The following is a 25673-nucleotide window of genomic DNA, read 5'->3' as shown; positions in this document are numbered from 1 at the left end:
ATCACATGGTCAAGATGTAATGAATGACCTAGAATCTCCCCTATGTATACAAAGAAAGATTTTGGAAAAGGTTTGGGAGGACTGGAGGAGTTGGGAGATAAAAAACTAATCTACTAGACAGGTTCTATGCACAAGAAACAATCTATACCCACAAGTCAACTTGTAGGTATAGTTCTGGCTGGCTAAGTTCAACTAAATCTTCAGTTTTCAGTTTGAACCACATCTCATGTCAGAGCCTCCCAGACCTCTCAAGACTGAGTTAGATACCCAAAGTCCTAGTGTGGTTACCTAATACTATTCTCAAACTCTCCTCATGTTTGTTTACTCAACTAAGGTCTAAGAGAAAAGGAACTGTTATTTGCTCACTAAACTACTCCCAAAATTTAGACTAATCTTAAATATTTAAGGTGTGTATTTCTAGTATTTGTAAAGTAAGTAAATTAGTGAATAGTTTTCTATCTTCCATGCCTAGAAAACGGCTACTGCTTCTTCTCTTGCAAAATCCTTCTCAACAAATCAGAAAGAATGTCAGGTGGCATGCCTTTCATACATTCTCTAAGAAAACCCAGAGGGGGCCTCCCTGGTAGGGCAAGGACTATGAAGCTGACTGAGTTTGATCCCAGCCAGGGAGCTAACCCACATGGCACAGCAGACCTCCCCTGTCTCACTCACTGCTCCCGTCAGCAGTGTATTTCAGTGAATCTGCCTGTTTGGCTCCCCATTCTGTTTCTGGTAAATCATCTCATCCTCAACACCTCTGGCCTATAACTCAGTTCTTGTATGCATAAATAAATCTTTAAAAAAAGAAAAGAAAAGAGAACTCAGAATTTTCCACGAGTGATCATAAAAAAGAACTATCCCCCACACCAAAAACATGAATTTCTATGATACCATGAATAGAGGTAATAAGGGAAATAACCACTCAAAAGAAAGCACAAAATAACAAGTAGAATATCAATAACTGCCAAAGTTAAATCTACTGCATCTACTCTACAATTCTAAGTACATATATCCTGTTATTACAATACTATAGACTTGAAATAAAATATAAATAGATCTGTAAATAATATACAACTTTATTTGTTAAAAGATATGCACCAATATTACCCACACAAAAACACACCTGAAGGTATCAATTACTTTTACTTGCCAACCTCACTCTCTACTAATAATCCATTAAGTTGATATCAAGAAGTAAAACTAAGTAAAAATTATTACAAATTCCAGTCTGGATTCCAAATTGCTCTTCAAAATTCAGTGGGAAAGTCACACTGTCAATGAAGTCTTCCAAGATCAACAATGACCTTTCCACTTCCACTGAACCTTACTTATACACTGTTCCAAACCATGTCACCACACTACATTTATTATGTAAAATCTGTTACTCCACTGTCCCCACAGGGGTATGGTCTTATTCATCTTTGTGTTCCTGCACAGTATCAGGCACTCACATGCTTAGTGAATGGATGGATAAAGAGATAAGTCTGTACACACTACTACACCCTAGTATATTCAACTATGAGAGCTCTTGATCTTATTCCCAAGTTTCTACTGATTTGAGGAGGAACTCTAAACTATTCCATAAATATTTAAAGATCCTATGATAGCACTTAAGTGTTACTACTGAAAATCTAAGTTCAGGAAGCTCTAATTAACTCATATTAATGGACTAAGAAAGGCCCACCTGACTTAGTGAATAGTTTAAATTTTTTAGTACTTATTTTGATGTATTGTATCAAATATTCATTTATCCCCATCCATGCTGGTATTTCTATTTTACATCAAATAATCTACTCTGAATATAGAAAAAAACATGGAAAATACCACACATGGTGCTTTATCCCTCATTGTTTTCAAACTTAGCATGGAAAATGTAAAAATATAAATGCAAAATAAACTTAAAGTTTAATATTCTAGTAGTCCAAAACGAAAATTCTTTTAAATTGAGCTCTTATTTGAAGTTAATAGGTTTTGTTCAGTAACTGTCTTGCAAGTTAGGCCCAAATTCACAAAAGCAGGATCATTTAATTTTCTTTCATAAGTACAATGTCTAAGTATATATTTTTTAAACTATATTCATTTCTCTTGTGATTTTTTTTAAAGATTTATTTATTTATTCATATAGAACTGGGGTACAGGCCAGAGATACAGAGGGTGAGACGATTCGCCAGAGACAGAGTGGGGAGCAGAAAAGGCAGATCGACGAAGTATACTGCTGAGGGGAGCAGCGGGCGGGTCAGGAGAGGTCTGCCTCACCATGTGGACTCCTCCTGGGCAGGCGGGAATCAAACTCATGCAGAAGTGGCTTAAGCTTCTCAGTGCAATGCTTTAACCCGCTGCGCCACCAGGGAGGGCCTAAGTATATTCTTTTAAGACACATCACACCTAGGTAGATACAAAGGCAGTCTGCAGGTAGGAAAACCCACTATTGTCAGGCACATTCATCTGGGGAATTCACCTTTGAGCTGTGTTACAAAAACACATAAGCAAGAGTACAAGTTGTTTAATAACAGTTATACACTAAATTAGTTAAAAGGCTCAGAGTTACCTGGAAGCTGTCAGAAGGCTCACTGACAACAGTGAAAACTTCTCCAAGCACTCCCCAGAACTCATTCCCAAACGGGGTGAAACCTTAGTTAGCTGTAAGACCCCATTCCTGTGGGAACCTTTCAGGGAAACCAAGACATATGCAGTTGTATCTAAGAGCAGACGGCATTGGTTGCTGATCTGTGAAGTACCTTCCCACACAGGAATTTTTCTATGTTCTTTTCAAATGAAAACAGGCTCATTTTTTACCTTTTGCAATTTTTCAGGTAAGCCAACACTATTCCTTTGGGATAGACCTTTCTTAGTTTTGTTTATTAAAATACTCCAAATAGTTCATTTTCTCATCCAAAAAAACATTTTAGATACAATACAGGTTTTTCCACACTATACAAAAATAGAGCATTCCTAATTAGTATGATTTGGTAGGTTATAATTTAGGCTGGAAACATTGTTACCACTGATTTATATGGAATAAGTTTTGAGTGTTCCCAGACCCAAAAAATAACCCATCACATAGGACTTCTGAATAATGGGTGAAACCAGTATGTCTTTATAATTTTCTCAGGTACATTTTTTCTTATCAATTTAGCCGTCAGAAGTCTTATATATATGGCTTCAAGTGAAAAGCAGAAAATAAGGTACCTGTAGGTTTCACACTCATATTCTCTGTAGAGAAATGAATAATATTTAAGTGGCAGTACAAATCTCCTGGATCACTTTCTCCATCTTTAAAAGTGAGAATAACAATGCTTACTCAGAGACTTGTTTTAAAATTTCAATGTGTTTATAAAGCTAACATTTGGAACACCACTTAGAACAAAGTAAGGACCCTGTATTTGTTAGCTATTACTCACTACACTTTTAGTCAGCAGTCATTTATCTCCCACCTGTCTATTCCTGTTCATTGACTGAAAGATGCTTCTAATGTTAGAGGCAGAGGGACCTGACATGAAGCCTTATATCCTTTCCTATGCTACAGAGCTTAGGCCTAACTTAAAGGTAACAGTGCAACCAAGCAGCTTCAAATAGGGTAAAATATTTGTGTTAGAGCAATACGAAGGAGCAACCTTCCAGCCAATGGGTGATGCTCATGGCCACGGTGGACCTTTGCGGATTCAACCCACCTCAATGAACAGAAGTTGCTGGGAGCTAGATGCAGGGCAGTCATGATGTTGCCCTTGAAAGAGAACACAGGCCTGGGGCCAGGGTCTTTGAGCTATCTTTAATTTCACTCTGGTTTCTGCTCAGTGCATTTTATCTGGCTAATAAAGTTTTTCCCCCTCTCTGCTCTTCTTTTTACCTCACTCCCTATGAAAATCAATCCCTTGATTTTCAGTTCTCTTTGTATGTCCTGTATTCTGAAGTGTATAGGTGAGGACTCACTGACCAGGTCATTATTGGTGCCCCATATCTGGCCAGTTTTTAGGTCACAAATACGCAGAAGCTTGCTTATTGGGGTTGAATGGCATGCTGTTGTGAGAGAAATGAAGTCAAGAAATAAAAGCAAATTTTGGAAGAGTAAAAATACTGCTTTGAGAATACAGAGATACAAAAAATTTTAACAGGAGATTAAAGGGTTTAATATAGGTTCTGTAGAGTTTCAACTACAGATATCTATATGAAGATATTCAGTAGGCCCATGCATTATTATGTATCAGCTTGAAGAAAAAGTCATAAATGGAGATACAGAGAAAAGTAATCACCCAAATTAAGTCCTGAATACCAGAAGAATCGCTTCAGGAATTAAATGTGAGAAAAGCTGATAAATCTAGTATTATTTTCCAGAGATGAAAAACAAATGAATATTACCAGGAATAAAAAGAGTTATTCAATAATGATAAAATATTCACAACAGGGTCCTCCCTGGTGGCACAGCAGATTTAAGCACAGCACTAAGAAGCTAAAAATAGTTTAGCATGAGTTCGATCCCTGCCCAGGAGGTGATCCACATGGCATGGCAGACCTCTCTTGACCGGCCCGCTGCTCCCCTCAGCAGTGTATTTCTACAGTCAGCCTGTTCTGCTCCCCACTCTGTCTCTGGTGAATCCTCTCACCACCCCTACACTCTGGCCTGTACTCCAGTTCTGCATACATAAATAAATCCTAAAAAAAAATATATTCACAACAATACTAAATATCTGTGCATTTAATTGCAAAGCTTCAAAAACATGAACCAAAATAACAATAGAACAAAAAAAACGAACAATCCAAAATTAAACTGGCAGACTTCAATTATTTCACAATAATTTTAAGAGCAACCACATCAGGAATAGAGGCGACATAAACTGCATTGCCAACCAACTTGATCTATTTCCATTTTATAGCTCATTCCTAACAAAAAGCAGAATGCACATGGAATATTCACCAAGATCAACCAATTCTAAAACAGAGAACAATACTCAAAAAAAAAAAAAGATACAAAAACCTGAAAAGAATTCAAATCCCTCAAATTATAGTCTCTAGGCACAGGAAATTAAATTACAAGTCAGTAACAGGAAGATGTCAGGAAAAATATACCTAAATAATCAATAATAAAATAAACATTCAAATAATCAGTGGGTCAAAAAGGATATCAAGAAATAGTTGGAATAGTCAGAAATTCATGCAGCTAAAGCAGCTCTCAAAGGGAAATTGCTAGCTTAAAATTTTTTATATGTTTGAGCCCAAAGTCTCAAATCAATTCTTTTAGCTTCTACTTTAGGAAGGCAGAGGGTAGGTGGAGCACAAGAAAAAAAATCAATGAGAAAAATAGAACTAGAAAAGATGTAGTGAAACACAAAATGAAATCTTCAAAAGGATCAATAAAATTGACAAACCTCCACTCAATCTAATCAGAGGGAAAGAAAAAAAAAACAGAAGACACAAATTGTCAGCATCAAGATGGGAAAAGATATTGCTATAGATTCAACATTAAAAGGGTAAGGAAATATCACAAACAACTCATAATTCAACAACACAGATAAAAAAAAAATTCCTTCAAAGAAACTTCCAAGGTTCACTCAAGGAAAAATAGGCAACTTGAATTATGCTGTTTCTAGTAATAGCCACTTCAAACCAGAATGGCAAATAAACACATGAAAAATTGTTCAACATCATTGGGGGAAACAATATGTCTGGATCTTATGTCAAAAATATTGTTCCCACAGGACTCTCCCTCCAAAATAAAAACACTTTCCATAAAAAAAAAAAAAAATGTATTCGGCCCTCCTGGTGGCGCAGCGGGTTAAAGCACAGCACTAAGAAGCTAAAGCCACTTCACATGAGTTCGATTCCCACCTGCCCCGGAGATGACCACATGGCGTGGCAGACCTCTCCTGACCCGCCCGCTGCTCCCCTCAGCAGTGTACTTTGTCGATCTGTCTATTCTGCTCCCAATTCTGTCTCTGGCGAAGCCTCTCGCCACCCCTGAGCCTCTGAGCCTGTACCCCCGTTCTGTATGCACAAATAAATAAATCTTTAAAAAAAAAAACTGTATTCAAATATTCATAGTATCTTTACAAATAACAGTCTAAAACTGAAACCAAACTGTTGAATATGTAGGCTTAATTTGATTACCAAACAATGGAATACTACTCAGTAAGAGATTTCTGACACAACCAGATTTCTGACACAATCAAGCACTAGATAATTCTCTAAAGCATTAAAGAAGAGGAGGCCAGACAAAATAGCAATATACTGTGCTATTCAACTTGTATAAAATCCTAGAAAATGAACTGTAATTAGAAAGTTCAGTGCTTCAAGAGCCAGGATGGGAGAACAGAATTGACGGCAAAGGGCACATAGGAAACTATTGGAGTGATGGAAATATTTTATATCATGATTATAGTGTATACATGATTGTGTAATTTGTCAAAATTGAGGCTGAACCCTTAAAATTGGTACATTATTATATGTAAGTCATACCTAAATTTAAAAAGTGGATGTTAGTAATCATACCACTAATATATAATGAATACATCGTTTACCAAACATTTGACATTTATCAATTTACCCCTTTAAAGTCCCTACAAACAGGTAACAAGGCTCCAAGGTAAGTCACTTATTCTAAGTCTGCAGAGCAAGAACTCTAATCTACCTCTACTACTTTCAACCTCAGCCATAAAGTCAACAGCAAATACTGAAGAGACCCCTGAGAAAGTCCTCTAGTTGCTGAACGGGCCAATGCCAGCTTATCTATATAGCTGTGAACCACTGCAAGTACAAAATCAGGTCAATTGGGTCACCTTTTTTAATGAAATGAGTCAAGAGGAGTCAAAAACAAGGGAAAGTAGAAAACCACAGTTCACTAAATTATACACATTAAACACCTGTTCTTTAAGCTTTTGTTTGAACACAAAGAGCATGCAGACGGGTGCTGGGCTAACAATCATATGTACTTCTCACTGAGCTCTATTTTGAAAAGTCTGCAAGCCAACGCTGCAGGTCTAACATGGAATTGCAACAGCAATGCTGGCTGTCATGAGATAAAAGATGAGAGCAGCAGCAGCTGTGCATGCAAAGTTGTGAGAACAAGGGAAAGAAAAGGAGATCACAACAGCTCCCAGAATGCAAAAACTCAGTGAACTCTAACGTATCATTCAGCCTGTTACACCCCCAATGCTTCCCCATCTTTTCAAATGTGTCTCCCTCCCCAACTCTCCCTCCAATTTGCATCTACAAGGAGGCTTTTTTCTCAGCCCAGGTGTGTTGACAACGGAAGGTTGAAAACCAAATGCTTTCTTCTACCTGTTACCCTAGCACCTTGGATTGTTCTTGATTGACAGTGACCTCAGATATTTACAGAATGAACAGTATTTAAAGAATATTAACTCCGCTTAGGGCCCACAGCATCATAATAATAACCTTATTCCTTTAACAGAATGGTGTCCTGTGAAATTAAATTCTAGGAGTAACTGAGGAACAACTTGAAATGTGTGCTTTTGCAGTTCTTTAACAAACTAAATTAAAGAAATGGTTTTGTAACAGTGTTTCCCAGAATGTTTCTGTCTCTAAAATACTGTTATTAAAATAAATGACTACAGCAGACATTCTTATTTATGTGCCTTCTTTCAGGTTCTGCTTAAAAAAAAAAAAGGAAAAAGCTATTCACATTAAGAAATTGTGAATTAAAAGCACACATGTAACATACATATTGTGGGGGTGGCAGCTTTTGATTAGAAAACATACTGGCCGCATACTTCAAAGCATCAGGGGCAAAGAATCCCTGACCTCTCACTCACCAGAAATAGTTTAAAAAGCCCTGAAAATATCCAGTTATCTTTTCCCTCCTCAGAGCTTTGCATTGATTTATAACACACATAACCTGGAAGGCTCAGATGCAAATGCATCTCACACCCCTCTGTCCACACAGCATGAAGTATTTTTTAAAGGGGTTAAAAAGCAACAAAACTGAATACAGTACTTCAACATACTTCAGCCTACATGAAACTTACAAAACCCTATCAGGAATGTAGAGAAGGTGTAATTAGACCTACTTGACTTAGTGATCGAGTATTGATTTGCCACAGTCAGAGCTAAGAAGAGGTCAAGTTCTGTCTCTCAGTAAGTCTAATTCTAAATCTAAAGCTCTTTCCACACTGCACTAATGAACAGCAAGAAAAAATTTGCTTTTCCATGGGTCCCGTTCAAGACAGCCATGCTTATTCTCTAAGCTCCACAACAATGGATCCAGCTGCCTAAACCTTTGGCCTGCTTGATCCTTCTCCAGACTCCCCTGGCCTATTCAAGAGTCAAGCAAAAGCTTAAGATCAGAAGAGCAGAGCAAGAGCTGGGGAGAGAGCAGTTCAGCCACGAGTCCATGTGAAGAGGGTCAACGAGGAAAACTGGAGAGGTGGATATGTGCACATCTAAGATGAAGGCAGGGGCAAGGCAACAGTCAGCAACCCAGGCAGGTGGTCAGAAAGACTGGCAGCCGGTAGCTGTCAAAGCTTCTCTACCCTGGGCAGGGGCAAGACTCCATCCCTGGGAAGCCTGACCAAGGCCAGACCAGGTCCAGATCCAAGGAAACCACAATGCCAGGCAGGTTGTGATGACAGTGAATAGGTCTTTCATTCATTTAAGATAAAGATTATGAAAATGCTTACTGTGTGCCAGACAATCTGCCAGGTATACTCTGAATTTATAATGCATTGTATTTGCCTTCTAAAATTTTAAACTGGTGAAAAAGATACACAATAAATGATACACTGCTTTGATAAAAGTAAGTAAAGGCACTACAGAAAGAACTTAAAAGTTCTACCTTACCAGCCCAACGGCAAAACTGAGCCAAGAAAACAGGAATGGGGTTAGAATGGAGGAAAGAAATTAAAATTTGTCAATGAAATTATTTATTAATATAAGACCAAAGCAAGATGGCTTCTAGAGTGGACTGTTGAACCACTCCTGAACATTTCTAGAATGTTTCTAGAACTTAAGCTTGAGAATACAGATTGACAACACACAACAACAGTCATACAAAATGAAGGCATAGGCAGTATCTGAATGAAAAGGTAAAAATATAATATCCATAACAGATGAACAAGCCCCAAAAATATCTGAAAGAATACTAGTCTCCAGAAGGGAATTAAGTGATATCCAGAACATGGATGAACCCTGAAACTATTCTAAATGAAAGAATTTAAAAGGTTACATGACTCCATTTACATGGTATGTCCAGAAAATATCTTGGACAGAAAGACTGGGGATTGCACAGGTATTGGAATTGGGGATAAATGGCAAGTGAGTACTTATGGGTACAACGTTTCCTTTTTTTTGGCTGATTGTGAGTTTTAAAATTGTGGCCTATATTAACTCTGAATATCCAAAATTCACTAACCATATACTTTAAATGGGAAAATTGCTAAATGAACAAACTATACACTGTAAATTATATCAAACTATTTATATAGTCTCAGAAGTTCAAAAGCTGCAGATGGCTTTATTTTGGGTCTGAAGCCATGTGAAGACTGGGTAAGTCAGCATAGCAAGTGTATGGAGTTTAGAGCAAAGTGGGGCCATTTAGTAAGTGGCACTTAACTGAGTAAGCTACCTACTTAACCTATCTAAGAACTCAAAGCAATCAGTTTGTAAAAAGACGACACTGACCGTGCACAGGGTGAGAAATGATATACAGTTATCTACATAAGTGCTCCAGGATGCTACCACGGTATTCTAAATACCATGACACGAAAAGTATTATCCAGCAAAGTTTATATAAATATTTCCTTAGGTACTATTCATTGAGTAAAACATCCTAAATCATATTTTTTTCTTAATCCTTTAAGGTCTAATTTAAATAAATAGATAAATCAAGATCTGATTTATCTATATACATCCCTTTTGCCACAGGGTCCTGGATGAGTTATGAGGGTCATGAAACATTTTGAGTGCTTACTATGTTCTAGTCATTCTGTTTCATATATGACATGAGGTGAAAGTAAATTCAAAACGTAGTCAATAGAGTGCCCTATTTTTCCCATCAGACTTGGATATTTTTGGTGTTAATATTTGAATCTCATTATTCCTGTATTTTTGAGCAATAATGACTCTCAAAAATATTATTCTCAGAAAATTTAAGAATCTGTTATGCTACTGTGTTTATTATTAAAAAGACTACTATTTCCAACATGTGGGATATGTAACAAGGCAAATTTGATGTGGCCATTTTTCAGTAAAAATTTTGAAAATACAAATAAAGCATTTCTGTATGATTTACTTTAATTAGCAACTACATTATTTTTTAAAAACTGACAAGTCTTGAGCAATTTCTTCTATGTCTTCTAAAGTGTACAATTCATCCTGAAGAGCCAATTTGAATCAGTTTTAATAATCATTTGCAATTTAAAAATATGTTTAACATGTCAAAAAAGTATTAACTTCTTTTATTATTTAAATAGCTATAATGAATTATACCAATTCTCCTTGTAGTTTGAGCTTCATAAAAAAGTACATTCCTGAAACATGCTATTTTTAGCATTTTCAAAGGTGTTAGCAAAGCACACTCCCAACATTACATGGTTAAGATTAACAAAGGAAATAAGGAGGATTAGCCTTACCATATCATCAGTCAGTGTCCTTATATGTAAATGCTGCAAATGAAAGAAACCAATCATATCAGTAATTTATAGAAGATTTTTTTATTTTAGTTAATAAAGTACATGTAAAATTCTACAATGCTAAGTTGAATGTAATTAAATTCCTGACAGTCTAATAAAAATGCATTATATATTGATTTAATTACTTTCTCCAAAAAAAAAATGGACACAAGTTACCCTTAATGTGGTAGTTTCCTTAAAAATAATCTTAGATTTGTAAAATTTACAAACTAGAAACTTCACGATGCTAGAATAAACTCTTCCAAACACCAGCAATATTAATTACCACTAAGTTTGCAGATTTAGGCACAATGGATATAGTGGTTTAAGTAAGATTTTCAATTTTTCATATTATAAAATAGTAAAACTTTAAATATACCATTAGCATGCAGCATAACAGATAATGAAGTACTTTTCTGGCTTAATTAACTTAAACAATTCTAGTAACGAAGAAGAGAGTACTGGAATGACTATTTGCATCTTTAACATCAGTTTGATTTATCACCAGTGGTGACAGTAGACACTTTTAATTTCATTGCTAGCTTCTTTGAGAACCCTTTTGCTGATTTCCTTGCTAGACAAACATAAGGCCACTTTAGAAAGTGAATAAATTAATCTCTTGCAAAGTGAAGTTCAAAAGAAAAGTATTAAGTTTTTAGAGGGAGGAAATTTAAGTTTTTTAGAAGTTCCAGAATTGAACAAGATTTTTTATTAATTTTCAGTTCACCACCTTCATTCATTGTAGCATTTGATCTTAAAAGTACAGATTAAGGATCAAATATTTCCTAAATGGGAAATTGGGTCTGTTTTATAGGCATAAATGGGCATGCATAAACCATCATCTAAAGTAACACATAGCTAAATTCAATATTTATTGAACTAAATAAATGCAACTTATACTCATGTTTACACACTGAAATATACCTTTACACTTACGAATCTACCTAAATGACAATATGGATTAAGAATTTAAATCATTATCTCAGGTTCTCTTTTCTTTAAAAGATTCCTTCCAACAAAGAGAAAACAATAAATGAAAAAAACCAAAAATAAGCTCTGTGAATACCAAAAAGAAAATGCTAAATAAAGGACTAGTAACCAAACCACTAAGTTCCAGACTATACCATCTGGTGAGCTAGGCTACCTATTCTGATGTAGGACCCCAAAAAAGCAGTAATATCAGTTTAACAGAAAGTTCCTATTTAATCCTAGGCTGTCAGAATTTCCTTTTTACCAATACAGCCTTCATCCCTTAAACTGAGTAAATATGAACAGTGGTTTCTAGGAGTAGCTATGACTCTGGGCAAAAAACTAAAATGTCTGAGGCACTGGCATCAGAATCTCATCCCAGAGACAACTTACTAGAATAAAATACAAAACTTCAGGACTGGATACTGCAAAGAAAGGAGCAATGGAAAGGCTGTGGGCACTCTATAACCACCTTCTGTACATGTGCTTTCCTGCCTGCCAATAGAATTTTCCAATCCACTGCATTTGGCTCTACTCTAGTCAGAGGTATCACCTCAGTCAAAACCACCATCACACCTAAGAGAGATCATTTCAAGTTCCTATTGACACAGTATCATTCTAAATGGTGGATTATCAAAAAATAAGAGTAAGGATTAAATTGAAGTCTAATTTCAAATTGTATGCCACAATAAAGAAACAGCACCTATTTATACAAACGTAATATTCCCAAAGATCAGCTTGAGTTGCCTGAGGAAAATGCCATGATCCCTACCCCCCGGGAGATGGTCCACATGGCACAGACCTCTCCTGTCTGGCCCACAGCTCCCCTCAGCAGTATACTTCGTCTATCTGCCAGTTCTGCTCCCCGCTCTGTCTCTGGTGAATCCTCTAACTGCCCAATGCCCCTGCACCTCTGGCCTGTACCCCAGTTCTGGATGCATAAATAAATATTTTAAAAAGAGAGACAATGAAAACTTTGAAAAATGAAACTAGGTTTCACTGAAGATTTATGATCTAAAATCTACATAGAAAATATAGAAAGTAAAGCACTGGATAGGAAAAGTAGTGAATGTAGGTTAAGTGACATAAAATTCCCAAGATGTAAGTGTTCAAGAGGAACAATTTTAGTACCTTCCAAGGATCTAAAAATCAAACAACCTTTTAAATTAAGTTGGACCTGTAACTTTCAGCAAAATGACCTGTCACTCATGTAGAAATATATCTCATATGGATCCATTTTGGGTCATAGCTGTTTATAACCTTTAAAATATCTCAAATGAGGGGTTAGATATATTTAAATTACTAAACACTTACCTGTTTAACATAAGTCTAGTTGCAAACTGTTCTATACATAATCTTTCATTAAAAAAATGTGGTGAATTACACCAGAATCATCATAATGCAGGAATAGCAGCTCACATGAAAAAATCAGAAAATGCACAAAGGATGAAAAAGTATGAGAAGTGTAACAGTCTGAGGAAAGCAAGAAGATATATTCAAATTCATTATTCCCTCTCTTTTGTAGAACATTTAACTATTGATTCTCACCACCAGTGAAAAGCCAGTAGGGCAGGAAATGGCAGTAAATTCATGGACCCATGACAGCACTGAAGATATTGACTATGAGAAAACCTGCTAGAAAACTATATTAAAAAAATTGGCTTCTATATTAAGCAGTAAAATCAAAGTTTCACGTCAAGCTTTAGCTTTAAGAGAGTATACCGATGAGCTTATATACACACAAACTTAAAGAAATAAAGACAAGCTACTGTTAAAGGACTTCACCAGGTCTAAGTACAAGTAATTTCCCATAAAAATTGAAATTTCCCATTTCCTTCAAAAATAACTGAAAGAAAAGTAAATGAACTTTTCACTAAGTAAATTCTTAGTGAAAAAAATTAACAGCTAAATCAAGTGGCATTCTTTTGCAGAAACTTTGAATACTATTATTTGAAGTTTATCATGATAAGAATACATTGTCTCGTTGTCCCATCTGTTTCAATTATCAACTTCTAAAAAGGGGAGTGAAGAAATGACATAAAATCCTCATAATTCTGGAGGCTTGGTCTTGCTTTTATATATACAAAACTATAAGGCAGAAATGAGGAAAAAACAACTATAAATTCTGCATTTATACTGTCACTTGAGGTACTGTTTAGCTAGGAAATCAAGACACCTGAGCAAATACAAACTCTTCATAAAAATAACCTGATCCAACTTTAGGATTATAGTTGTCAATTTTTAGATATATTAAGTCACCTCAATGTGTCTTTGTGAACTTTAACTACATTACCTCAGCTGTGATTGTAAAGATGCTATTAATGCTTTATGGCAAAGCCAAAAAAAAAAAGTGGTACATCAAAATACAAGCAGTTCTTAACCCAAGAAAACAGCTGTTTGGTTTAGGTGTGGTATTAAAGCACATTACAACTCATCCCTAAGCCAAACACTCATCCCTCTTCCTGTGGGCCTATATTTCCAATTTACTATTTCTTTCCAAAGAAGGAATACCACACAGAGGTAATTAACAGTGTTTTCCTGCTAATAACTATTCATAGGACAAGTGATCAGCAAGACCATTCTAAAACTGAAAGGGTCTTCATAAATTCTCCAAAAGACTCCTAAAGTCAGTAATTAGGGGATAGAAAGACAAAACATAGATCTCTATATTCCCATATAAGGAGGACATCAAAACTGCTTTTGAAGACCCTACATGCTGCCAAAAAATAGATCTAGAACTTTTGGAGCACCATACCAAATGCTGTCAATATCAAAATGTATGAAGACATCATCCCTCTTTCACCAACTTAGTTTACAAATATATAATACAAAATATTTTTTTAAAATCCTGAGGCTCATATGCAAAGTAAGATTGAAAGCAGTAGCCCCAGACTGCTGACAGAAGTTACTTTCTTTCATTGGTTAGCACATTAGAACTCCCACGTCATTATCACAGGACAGCCACGGCCATCAGTGTCAAGCTGCAGGTGAGGATCAGTGTCATCACAGCCCAACACAGTTATAATGTAAAATAATTTTCAGCTGCTAAACTTACACTGTTTAACTGGATCATTATTAGGAATTACCAACAAGAGAAAAACCTGTAAAACATCTTTGGCTCCAACTCTATTTTCATACACTAGGACCAGCTGGTTTCACATTGTTAGGGTGTTCAAAAAGCACAACTCATGTGTACATGGTTGACAAAGAAAAAACAGCAGATTACAGGGCCTCAGTTTCCTACAATTCTAACTCAGTGGGGCTGAGGACCCTGAAGAGCCCCTAGCAATGCTGGGAAACCCGCTCCACACACCACAGCATCTGCAGTTAGACATGAAGGGTACAGATAAGAAGTACAAGATTTTGGAGTGAGTTGACAGAATTGGTATACTTGGGACAAGTTTTTTTTTCTTTTTTAAGTTATACCTGGATTTTTTTTTTTTTTAATTTGTGCATACAGAACTGGGGTAGAGGCCAGAGATGCAGGGGCAATGAAAGGATTCACCAGAAAGAGTGGAGAGCGGAACTGGCAGATTGACGACGTATACCGCTGAGGGGAGCAGCAAGAGAGGAGAGATCCACTGCACCATGTGGGTCATCCCAGGGGCCAGGGATCGAATCTGCACTGAAGTGGCTGTAGCTAGCTTGCAGTGTTTTGTCCTAAGCTGTTGTGGTGCTAGGGAGGGCCTGGGACAATTTTACTGCCATGAAATGTCATCATCAAATATAGGAAGAGTTTGAAAGAATTCAGAGTGTGTTGTGTAGGAAGAATTACCAATGGCATCATTTATTTAAAGACTGTTGATAACCTAAAGTGGAGTAATTCATCTCATACACATACACTTAGTATCTAAATATTGAAAACTGTTCATTATATCCAACCACAACATGACATTCTGCTTGACAAAGTCACAGGTTACTACTGACTTTAGGAGGGGGAAACAAGATGAGTGTGGTTGATGATAGGTTAGTATGCTGCTCACACTTCTGTTTTAAAGTCTAGCTTATCCTTTCCACCAATACACTTAAGAATATGTATTTTAATAATAACATCTCTGGTCCTATTTATTTTAATGTCAACACCAAGTATAAAGATCATGGAAATGCAAAGTAATATTCTTAGTAACAACAACACTAGACAACTACAGAGTCTAAGGGTCATCTCCCAGACAACTATACAATACACCTAGGTATGAAATTGTTCTTCAAGGCTCCCGATTTAACATTTCAGAAGGGTCTAAAAATAACACTGACACTTTCATAACACTGAGGACAAGAGTAGAGCTGGCTCTTTGATACTGCAAAGAAAAGCTTTGAAGTTGACTAGCTCTTCACGTAGTCTTTTTTTTTATGATACAGAGAATAATGACAGCGATGTTAGGAACAAGTGAGAATTGGGAAAAGCTCTCCAGCTACTTTCAATCTGTTCACTTATTCAAAACTGTAATCTTACCTCAGAAGAGAAACAAGGCTCACCCACACAAGAATTCAGACCACTCCTCCTAACTCTTCCCTTGTCAAAATAGTCATCAAAAAAAAGATCAACTTTCTGGAGGTGCCACCTTTTAAGAGTCCACGGAAGTAAAGGAAGATTCATACACAAGATTTTCAGAAGGCCAAAAGTCTGCAACTTAACTGCGAGAAAACCACCACCTTTTCTAGAAAAACCAAATTGTTACCACCTGGAACAACCACCTAAATTACGCATGGCACCTTCACAAGTTAGTTTTTATTCTAGCAGAAAATTCTGCAGTCATTTTCAATAAAATAATTCAACATTAAGGTAAAATTGGAAATGGTTGGTTCTAGTAACAGCTTTAATACCTCTTTTTTTTTTTTTAAAGATTTATTTATTTATTTATACAGAACTGGGGTATAGGCCAGAGATGCGGAGGGTGAGAGGATTCACCAGAGACAGAGTGGGGAGCAGAACAGACAGATCGAGGAGGTACACTGCTGAGGGGAGCAGCGGGCGGGTCAGCAGAGGTCTGCCACGCCATGTGGATCTCCTCCAGGGCAGGCGGGAATCGAACTCATGCGGAAGTGGGTTTAGATTCTCAGTGCTGTGCTTTTAACCCGCTGCGCCACCAGGGAGGGCCCAGCTTTAATACCTCTTTTTAAGAGGTCTTCGGCTATTCTAGTTCTTTTCACCTTCCTCATTAGATCCAGGGAAACACAATCCAATTACAAATAGGTTTGGTTCTCTAGAGAACACAAGATCTTTTCATCACCTGGGGAAGATTATAAAGTATTCACTGTAAAAGATTTTAAATGTTCCCAGAGCTTCCAGATATCACCTGTAGCTTATCTGAACTACTTTTTTTCTCCCCCATCACTCAGGAGAAAACTCTCCAGCTCCTTCTGGTAGTTTCCAGTATCATACACATTCAGAGAAACCTCTACTAAGCTACAGAAATGATCCCTAAAAAACTGATCCCTGAGCACAGTCTATGTTATTTCTAAAAATGCTCTCTGCCCCAGTAGACATCAAATTCATTACACAAATTTAGACTGGGCATTCCTGAGGCCAAAATAACATCTTACACATTTCACATACTTTAGAAGGATTTTGTTTACATTCTGGCATCACTGTAAATAAATTTGGTTAAACCTTTTCTAGAGAACAATTTGATGAAATCATGTGCATTCTCTAAACTTAAGAAGAATATAATCAAAAGTTCATACACAAATGTTTCACTCCAGCATTATTTTAAGTAACTAGAATAGTTATCAACCTAAAATTTTCCTAGAATATGAAGATTCAATAAATTATAGTCTTACCACATGGAATATAAAAACACAAGAAAGTGTTTACAATGTTACATAAAGTTGTATTTAAGATTGTAGATGCATATAGCTCCAACTTCATTTATGCAGAATGTAAGACAGAATCCATTTTTGATATTCTAATATATCTGGACAGTGGGATTAAGAGCAATTATTCCACATTTTCTTGCATCTTAGTTGTCTGGAATGAGCATATTTGTAGTAATTTTAACCTTTTCTTAATATAGATTAGCTCCTTTTCAAATAAAAATGTGTTAATGAAAATCTAAAAAAATCTAGTACCATGAACAGACTTTTTAATAGGCTAGTTTTAATGCATATTTTCAAATATGTCAGAATATCAAGTACATTAGTCATTTGTTTTCTAATTCACATATATAAATTAACCAATCTCAAAAAGCTCCTTGGTTTTGTGAATTATTGATGTTGTCACTTGCAAGAGACTTAATTCCAAGAAAAATATACGAATCACTACATCACACACACAAATCCTTTTGACACAAATTCAATTTCTGTGGCAACAATAATATATTGACTTAGCTTTATTTTTCTATTTTATGACATTTATTAATGGCACAGATAAAAGAAATCTATCATGTTTCTTTATTGTAAATGTAAACGATCTCATGCCATCTTGAGAAAGTTAAGGTAAATACCACTCACTTGATACCCCTTAATGTAAATGAGGACATGTCAAAATATAATAAAATATTTAGACATAATTTTTCCAATAAGACCTAGTCTAACAATCCTATTTTTTTTTCAACCACACAATTTAATTAGGCTGCCAACATCTACAAGACACTGTATTAAATAAAGCGAGGAGATAGTTACTCTTTAGGAGCTTACAGTCAAAGAGCAGCTTGTCAGTGGGATGACAAGGATGTAATGGTGCTGCGGAAAAAAGAAATTCTTTACTGCCCATTATATATGCTTTAATACATGTTAACATATAACCTTTCTAGCAATAATCTAAGTCTAAAGTCAAATTAATTTTTTGCCATGCTTAATAAAAACTGTACAATAGGATTTTTCCTTCTTATAGGATGTGAGATTTCTAAAATATTTATTTAAAAAATAGTTAGTAAATATTACTCTGTTCTCAACACAGTGGATAAAACAGATCTCCATCCCAACTAAACTTAAGATCTATTCAGGAAACAGAAAATAAACACAGTAAGTCACAGAGCGTTAAAAGGAACAAGTTTGCTGAACTGTAAAGTGGCACAGTGCCAGGCCAGCTTATAAAACAAGCAGGAGGGTTTGCAGGTAGCACTTTACCACTCCCAAGCTAGGGGCAGCATAGGGGGTATAAACAAAGTGATCTTTGAGCCGAGTGTAATGTGGACTAAGAAATTAGCTATGTGAATATGGGGGGGGGGGATGTTTCAGAGACAAAGATCTAGCAGAATAGTCATTGAAATAAACATTTCTGATGTATTCTAGAAACAAAGCCAATCAACAACAGTAGTACACAACTAAGTCAGAGAAAATGGAGAGGACAAATCAAGTCCCTGGCCGATTTAAGGACTGTGGACTCTTCTAAAAGAATAGTCATGAATGTGTATGTATGAAACACATTTTACAAACAACCTAACCCAACCAAATAATAACAATCCACACATTATACAAGACACACTGGGAGTAAGAAAAGAGATCTATTCTCAATCACTTCCTTTAGGGTCCTTCAAGTGGCTTGTTTGGTTATGCTGCCAGAAGTCATTTACCAGAAACATATTAGAAATATTCCCCAAATACTGTACAGCCCACAAAGGCAATTTTCAGACAAACTCAGTGAATTCTATTGTATTAACAAAACTTTTTTTTAATACAGTCAGTCTGAAGGGGCAATGGGAATAACCAAGCACATTCGCAGAATGTGCCCTTACACCCCTGAGCAGCCTGAGTTTCAAGCCCATGGGTCCCTCCCTCCGTGAGTGGTCTGTACGCAAAAGGCAGGGTGCCCCACAGACCCCTTAGACCCTGCCACAGATGTTCTCCAGAACAGTCCTTCCCCTACCACTCTTCTGTAAGCTTCTATTTCTTATCCAGCCCAAAAGCACCACCCCAGCCCCTTCCTGCTCAGAACCTGTACTCAGACTTCTGTTGCCCATGTGACTAGCTACTCACCTTTCAAACACTACCTGCTTCGGGGAACTGTCTCACATCAAACATGCCTTTCCCTTGTCTCCTATAAATAGCCTCCGGTTTACCAGGCACAAAAGCAAACAACTTATGTTCTAGAATCAAACTCACCTAAACTAGAATCTAACGCTGATGCTGATCAGCTGTGTGACCTGAGTGACTTTGAGCTTTAGTTTCCTCACTTGTAGCAGCAAAGGAAGCGTCTACACCATAAGTGTGTCAGGAGACGTAATTGAGAACACAGGTACTATACCTAGAAGGGAATTCAATGTTTCTCCCTTCCTATCCCCATCAGTGTCACCTTGGTTCTGGTACCCCTCCCTCTTCTCAAGGCTACCCCCAAGCCTCCTTCCTCCGGGATCAGTTGTTCTCCACTCCACTTCAACTCACTGATTTAAATATGTGCAGGTCTCCCCCTGACGCCGGGCTAGGTGGTGGGTGGGAGACTTTTTGCTGGGTGTCAGTTAAACTGGACCATCCTCTTTGCAGCTGCTGGGCCCTCTCATGAGTGTTGTCCTTTATTTACAATTCCCATGAAATTCACAGTTTGTGTTTAAATGTCTCATCATTTTTGTCAGTGGCAGGAAGCATATTTCCCTTTTCTTTGATTCCAAGACCTACCAAAGTGTAAGAAATATTTTAGGCCTGGGGTTTTCAACCTGACAACGCATGAGGTCAATTGAAGAATTGGTTTGTTTTCTTTTTCTAACACAGATGCCTCGGTAATATCCTAAACCATCTGAATCAGAATATCCAAAAGATATTTTAAAGCTCCCCCAGCTGACTCTAATGTGCAAGCACAGCTAGAAACCACTAAATTGGGCCAACTATTTCATAAGGGCTGGGCCAGTTTGCATTCCACTAGCAGTACAGGAAGGTTCCTTTTCTTTACATCCTTGTCAGCGTTTGCTGTGTCTGGTCTTTTCAACATGGGCCTGTTGTGCCAGCAAGCATAGGGCGGGTTCCCTATCAATTTCAGCGGATGAGTAAAGGAGCGATTAGAGGCTTCCGTGGCTTTTTACCTTTGTAGTGCGGCAACCAGGCTAGCGCAGGGCAGCCAGATGGACCTGGGTGCTTGCAGGCTGGTAGGCGAATCTGTACCTGTTCTCTGGCCTTTCTCTAGCATAGTCTGTGCTCCTGCCTCTCGGCTCTGTAGTCACTCGTCCTCTCGTAGCCGCTCACTGCAGTGGTTCTCCAGCGCCCTTATAGCTTCCTCCTCCAGGACCAGGTGTGCACACTTACCGCACCCACAACACACTCCAGGTGTCCACCATCACACATGCGTGCCTCGTGCCCAACCTCCCACGTGCCTTCTGCATTCAAGGCCACGGGTGCTAGCCATAGGGCTGGAATAAAAGCCTGACCAATTCACTTACCCCACAAGGCCATTCTCACAGCTATCAACTGGGATCTCACTGTAGTGTTGATTTGCACTTCTCTAGTAATCAGCAATTGTGAGCGTTTTTTCCTGACCATTTTAAGGCCTTCTTTGGAGAGATGTCTGTTTAGCTATTTTGCCCATTTTTTGACTGGGTCACTTGGATGTTTTTCGGTAGCATTGAGTTGTTTGTTTATCTTTGATATCAGTCCTTTATGTATGGTATGCCAATATACTTCCTCCCACTCAGGAGAGTGCTTTGCATTATACTTATGGTTTCTTTTGCTGTACAGAGGCTTTTTAGTTTGATGTAGCCCCAGCCATTTATGTTCTCTTTTGCTTTCCTTGCTGTTGGGGACAAATCCCTCAAGGCATCACTAAAGTTTATGTCATGAAATGTTTTGCCTAAACTGTGGAAACAACCTAAATGCCCCAGAACAGATAAGTGGATCAAGAAGATGTGCAATGTATACACAATGATCATTCTATGTCACCACTCAGTGATCCAAAAAGATAAACTCATGTCATTTGCAGCAACATGAATGGAGCTGGAAGGGATAATGTTAAGTGAAATAAGTCAGAAGGAGAAAGATAAATAATGGATGGTGTTATTCATATAAAGTAACGAAATTAATAATCTGATAAAGACAAGCTGAAAAAACTAGCCCTAGATAGCTGACTATGGAACTGAAGCACTGAGAAAGGGTTCATGAGATGAAGAAAGAGGAAAGGAAGCACAGTGGTTTTATGATGGTGTAATATAGGTGAGTAGATGGTGGGTACACTAGGGAGGTAATACCTGACTGGGGTACCCCAGTATTAACTAAGTTAAAAATTAATTAATTAGGCTCTCCCTGGTGGCGCAGCGGGTTAAAGCACTGCACTGAGAAACTAAAGCCACTTCCCCATGAGTTCGATCCCCGCCTGCCCCGGAGGTGACCACATGGCGTGGCAGACCTCTCCTGACCCGCCCGCTGCTCCCCTCAGCAGTGTACTTCGTCGATCTGCCTGTTCTGTTTCCCGCTCTGTCTCTGGTGAATCCTCTCACACTCCACATCTCTGGCCTGTACCCCAGTTCTGTACGAATAAATAAATAAATCTTAAAAAAAAAAAAATTAATTAATTATTTTAAAAAATACTCTTTGTTAAAAGAATAGACAAATCAGGCCAAGTCTTACAAACTGAGACTGCTCGTGCAAAGACTAGCATCAAGGAATGTCCACATTTAAACATCTTCATTCAACTCCCCTGTATACACAATCATCCCTTCTCTATGTCATGGGGGTGGAGGCAACAATCTTCATTGTTCTTTGTGAGTCAATCATGGTCACAGTTGGTATTAGCAGGACTCAACACAGACACACAAGAAGACAATCAAATCTTCACTTCCCCAGAAATCTAGATTTGGAATTCACAGATGTGAATCGCTATCTAGTTTTGCGTGAATCAAGGGCATATAAGTATATCTAGGACTGTGAGGCTCTGGGTTTGCTGTATGGAACGCAAAGTAGTAGAAGCCACTATGCAGAGATACAATAGTGGAACAAATGGTCTAGTGAAAAGCAAAACAAGATTGTTTGATCCCAGAAGAGAAAATGAAAAAGCCCCGCAGCTTTCAGGTCTTGCTTCTAGGTCTCCATAAGTGCCAGTCACAGTTTACTGAGTTGACGTCCTGTCTATATTAACAATTGCCCTTTTCAACCTTAAACTAAATATTGCATAGGTCCACTCTTTTTTTTTTCCTAAGATTTATTTACTTGTGCATACAGAACTGGGGTACAGGCCAGAGGTGCAGGGGTGGTGAGAGGATTCATCTGAGACAGAGTGGGGAGCAGAACAGGCGGATCATCGAAGTACACTGCTGAGGGGAGCAGCAGGCAGATCAGGAGAGGTCTGCAGCACCATGTGGATCTGGCAGGCAGGATCAAACTCATGCGGAAGTGGCTTTAGCTTCTTAATGTTGTGCTTTACCTGCTGCACCACCAGGGAGGGCACTAGGTCTGCTCTTTTAAGCCAAATAGGTCTTCACTGAGACAGAACCAAGATTGCAAATGGGTCCCCAGATATCCATGACATAGCTCACCTCATCATCATTACTACCTCCACTTACTAAGCACTTAACATAATCACACTATCCCCAACAACCCTCTAAATTATCCCAATTTAGAGAACAGGAAATCACAGGAATGAGTGGCCAAGCTGGGAATGAAACTTGCTTACTGTGAACGTAATCCCAGACTCCCTCTCCTCCCCTTAGCCCCCTTCTAGTGGGACAGTGCTGTCCTAAAACCTAAAAATGAAGCAGTTTCTGAGTTGTTAAAGACAAAAGAAATTTGAAAATTAAAAAATTTAAAAATTTTTTTAAAGATTTATTTATGCATACAGATCTAGATTACAGGCCAGAGGTGCAGGGGCCGTGAGAGGATCCACCAGAGACAGAGTGGGGAGCAGGACAGGCCAAGTGATGAAGAATACTGCTGAGGGGAGCAGCGGGCAGGTCAGGAGAGGCCTGCCATGCCATGAGGATCACCTTTGGGGCTGGGGATCGAACTCATGCTGAAGTGGCTTCAGCTTCTCAGTGCAGTGCTTTAACCTGCTCCGCCACCAGAGAGGGCCCGAAAGTCAAATCTTAAAAAGGAGGTATGAGGATAATTTCAACGGGAAGAATAGTGTGGTAAGGCTTTTAAAAGTTCAGGTGAATGAGTATTAAAGTTGAGGGTAAGGGTAGCAATTTTAACTTCTATAAATTGACTAACACCAATAAATTTTTTTCCAGAGGGTGTTTCCCTTAAAACAAAAATATAATACTTTTTTAGTTTCATATCTGTAAAATTTAAACTTTAGTACATATCACAAGCCTTAAACTATGTCCTTCCAATTCAGACTAGGATATAAAAATATAAGCCATTAAATGAGCACATTCCAATATACTATTTTTAAAGCTCAAAGTTAGAAATTAAATTAAGTCTATAACTAAAGAAAATTTAATTTTTTAATTATTGATAAAATGTGATTTTTTTCAGATTACTAAGTTTTCTTGCATAATCTAATCACTACTTTTTATTACTACTCCCTAAATTGGTCTTTCTTTTAAGTCAAAAAGATGACTGATTATTAACATCTGAAAAGGGGGAGAAGAGAGAACGCACCATCATGTTTGTACCGTGAACAAAATGTGAGTTACATTTTACATTTCTTTTAGAAGTATTAACCAATTAAGATATAATTACAGGCATCAAAGCTAATAAAACAGCATTTGAACCCTGACATAAATACTTATATAACATGGCACCTGCTTTGAAAGATTTCAGAGTCTAATAAATTCTAGAGGAAAAAGATAAATATCCTAGGTCACTCACTTTCCCTTTTTTGATAATTCCAATAATAAAATAACCTAAGTAACTGTCCTGGTTATACATACTGACACACACAGGTTCTGCACCTTAATGCTTTTTTGTCATCCAAAGGAATTGGGGGAATTTGGCCAGATAAATCTTTGAATAGGATTAGTTTCAGAGCAGTATTTAACATATGATGGACAGAGTGAAATTCAACAATATAGAATGTTAACTCAATGTCACAAGCAAGGTTTTAAACACACTAATTTCTGTCATCAAGCTGAAAGCTCAAGTAGCTTCAGCCTAAACTGCCCTTGGCACTCTTCCAACAACACCAAAGACGACTTCAGCAATGACTCGTTAGCAATAACCCAAGTATATCTGTAAAGGGCTTCTGAAAGTATATGGCACCATTCAGGCACAGTAATAAGACAAGCCAGCAGAGATTATGGAGAAGACAGCAGCTGAAAGCCACAGGCATGGGAAAGCCTCCACTCATCCTAATAGTCTAGTACAAATTACTGGGGACTACAGCTCTCACAAGGATATAAAGATAATTTTCCTGTGTCTGTATATTTTAATGGACATGTAATTTACATATAACATTGTGCATATTTAAGGTAAACAGCATGTTGACTTGATGCACGTATATATTGCAATGTGATTATTACTATAGCTTTTGTTAAACACCTATCACTTAATTTTTTGTATGAAGTCTAATCTCATCAATTTTGAAATATATCACACCGTATCATTGGCCATAAATTGTTGTACATTAGCTCTTCCAGTACTTAGTCATCTTCTAGTTCTACGTTTGTGTGCTTAAAAAGTCCTTCCGAAATCCTCCTCCCTCCCAGGTCGTCCATTTACTCTCTGTTTCTACAAATTTGACTCTAAATATCATATAAAAGCCACATCATACACTATTTGTCCTTGTCTACCTGGCTTATCTCACTAAGTATAATGACTTCAAGGGTCATCATGTTGTCAAAAATGGCAGGAGGCCTTTCTTTGTATATAAGAGTATATATGTATTTTTTTGGTCAAGTCTTCTTTACCTATTCATCCATTGACATTTTGTCTCCATAGCTCAGCCATTATGAATAATGCTATAATAAACATGTGACCAGATATGTTTTCAATGTCCTGATTTCCTTTGGCTAAATACTTATAAGCCCAAACATGGGACTGCTGGATCATACTGTAATTCAATTTTTAATTTTCCAAGGACTCTCTATACCATTTTCATAGCGACTGAACCACTTTATTCACACCAACAAACACATGGATTCCCTTTTGTTCCCCAATCCCAATAACATAACACTTGTTATTTCTCATCTTTTCGGTAATAGTCATTCTAATAGGTGTGATCCCATGCCTGTTTGTCATCACTGATGTTGTTTTCCTCATAAATCTATCACTGAGAAGAGCTTCAGA

At 37.5% G+C, this 25673-nt stretch overlaps 1 protein-coding gene across 4 annotated transcripts in view; it reads right to left on the bottom strand.

Moving 5' to 3' along the window:
* The window catches only part of DIAPH3 (diaphanous-related formin 3), a 442990-nt gene that overhangs the window by 403443 nt on the left and 13874 nt on the right, over window positions 1-25673 (bottom strand). The window contains exon 2 of one of the 4 annotated variants that reach the window (XM_004680109.2): window positions 10581-10613. The exons of the other annotated variants lie outside the window; for them this stretch is intronic. Within the exon in view, the coding sequence (XP_004680166.1) occupies window positions 10581-10613 (33 nt within the window). The remainder of the gene's footprint in view (window positions 1-10580; window positions 10614-25673) is intronic. 4 annotated transcript variants of the gene reach the window in all.

The sequence above is a fragment of the Condylura cristata genome, unplaced genomic scaffold (genome assembly GCF_000260355.1).
Source record: "Condylura cristata isolate star-nosed mole 26May11 unplaced genomic scaffold, ConCri1.0 scaffold00010, whole genome shotgun sequence".
In the NCBI taxonomy this organism is placed as follows: Eukaryota; Metazoa; Chordata; class Mammalia; order Eulipotyphla; family Talpidae; genus Condylura; species Condylura cristata.
Note: the sequence above shows the minus strand (reverse complement) of the source record. Positions and strands in the feature narration are given on the sequence as shown.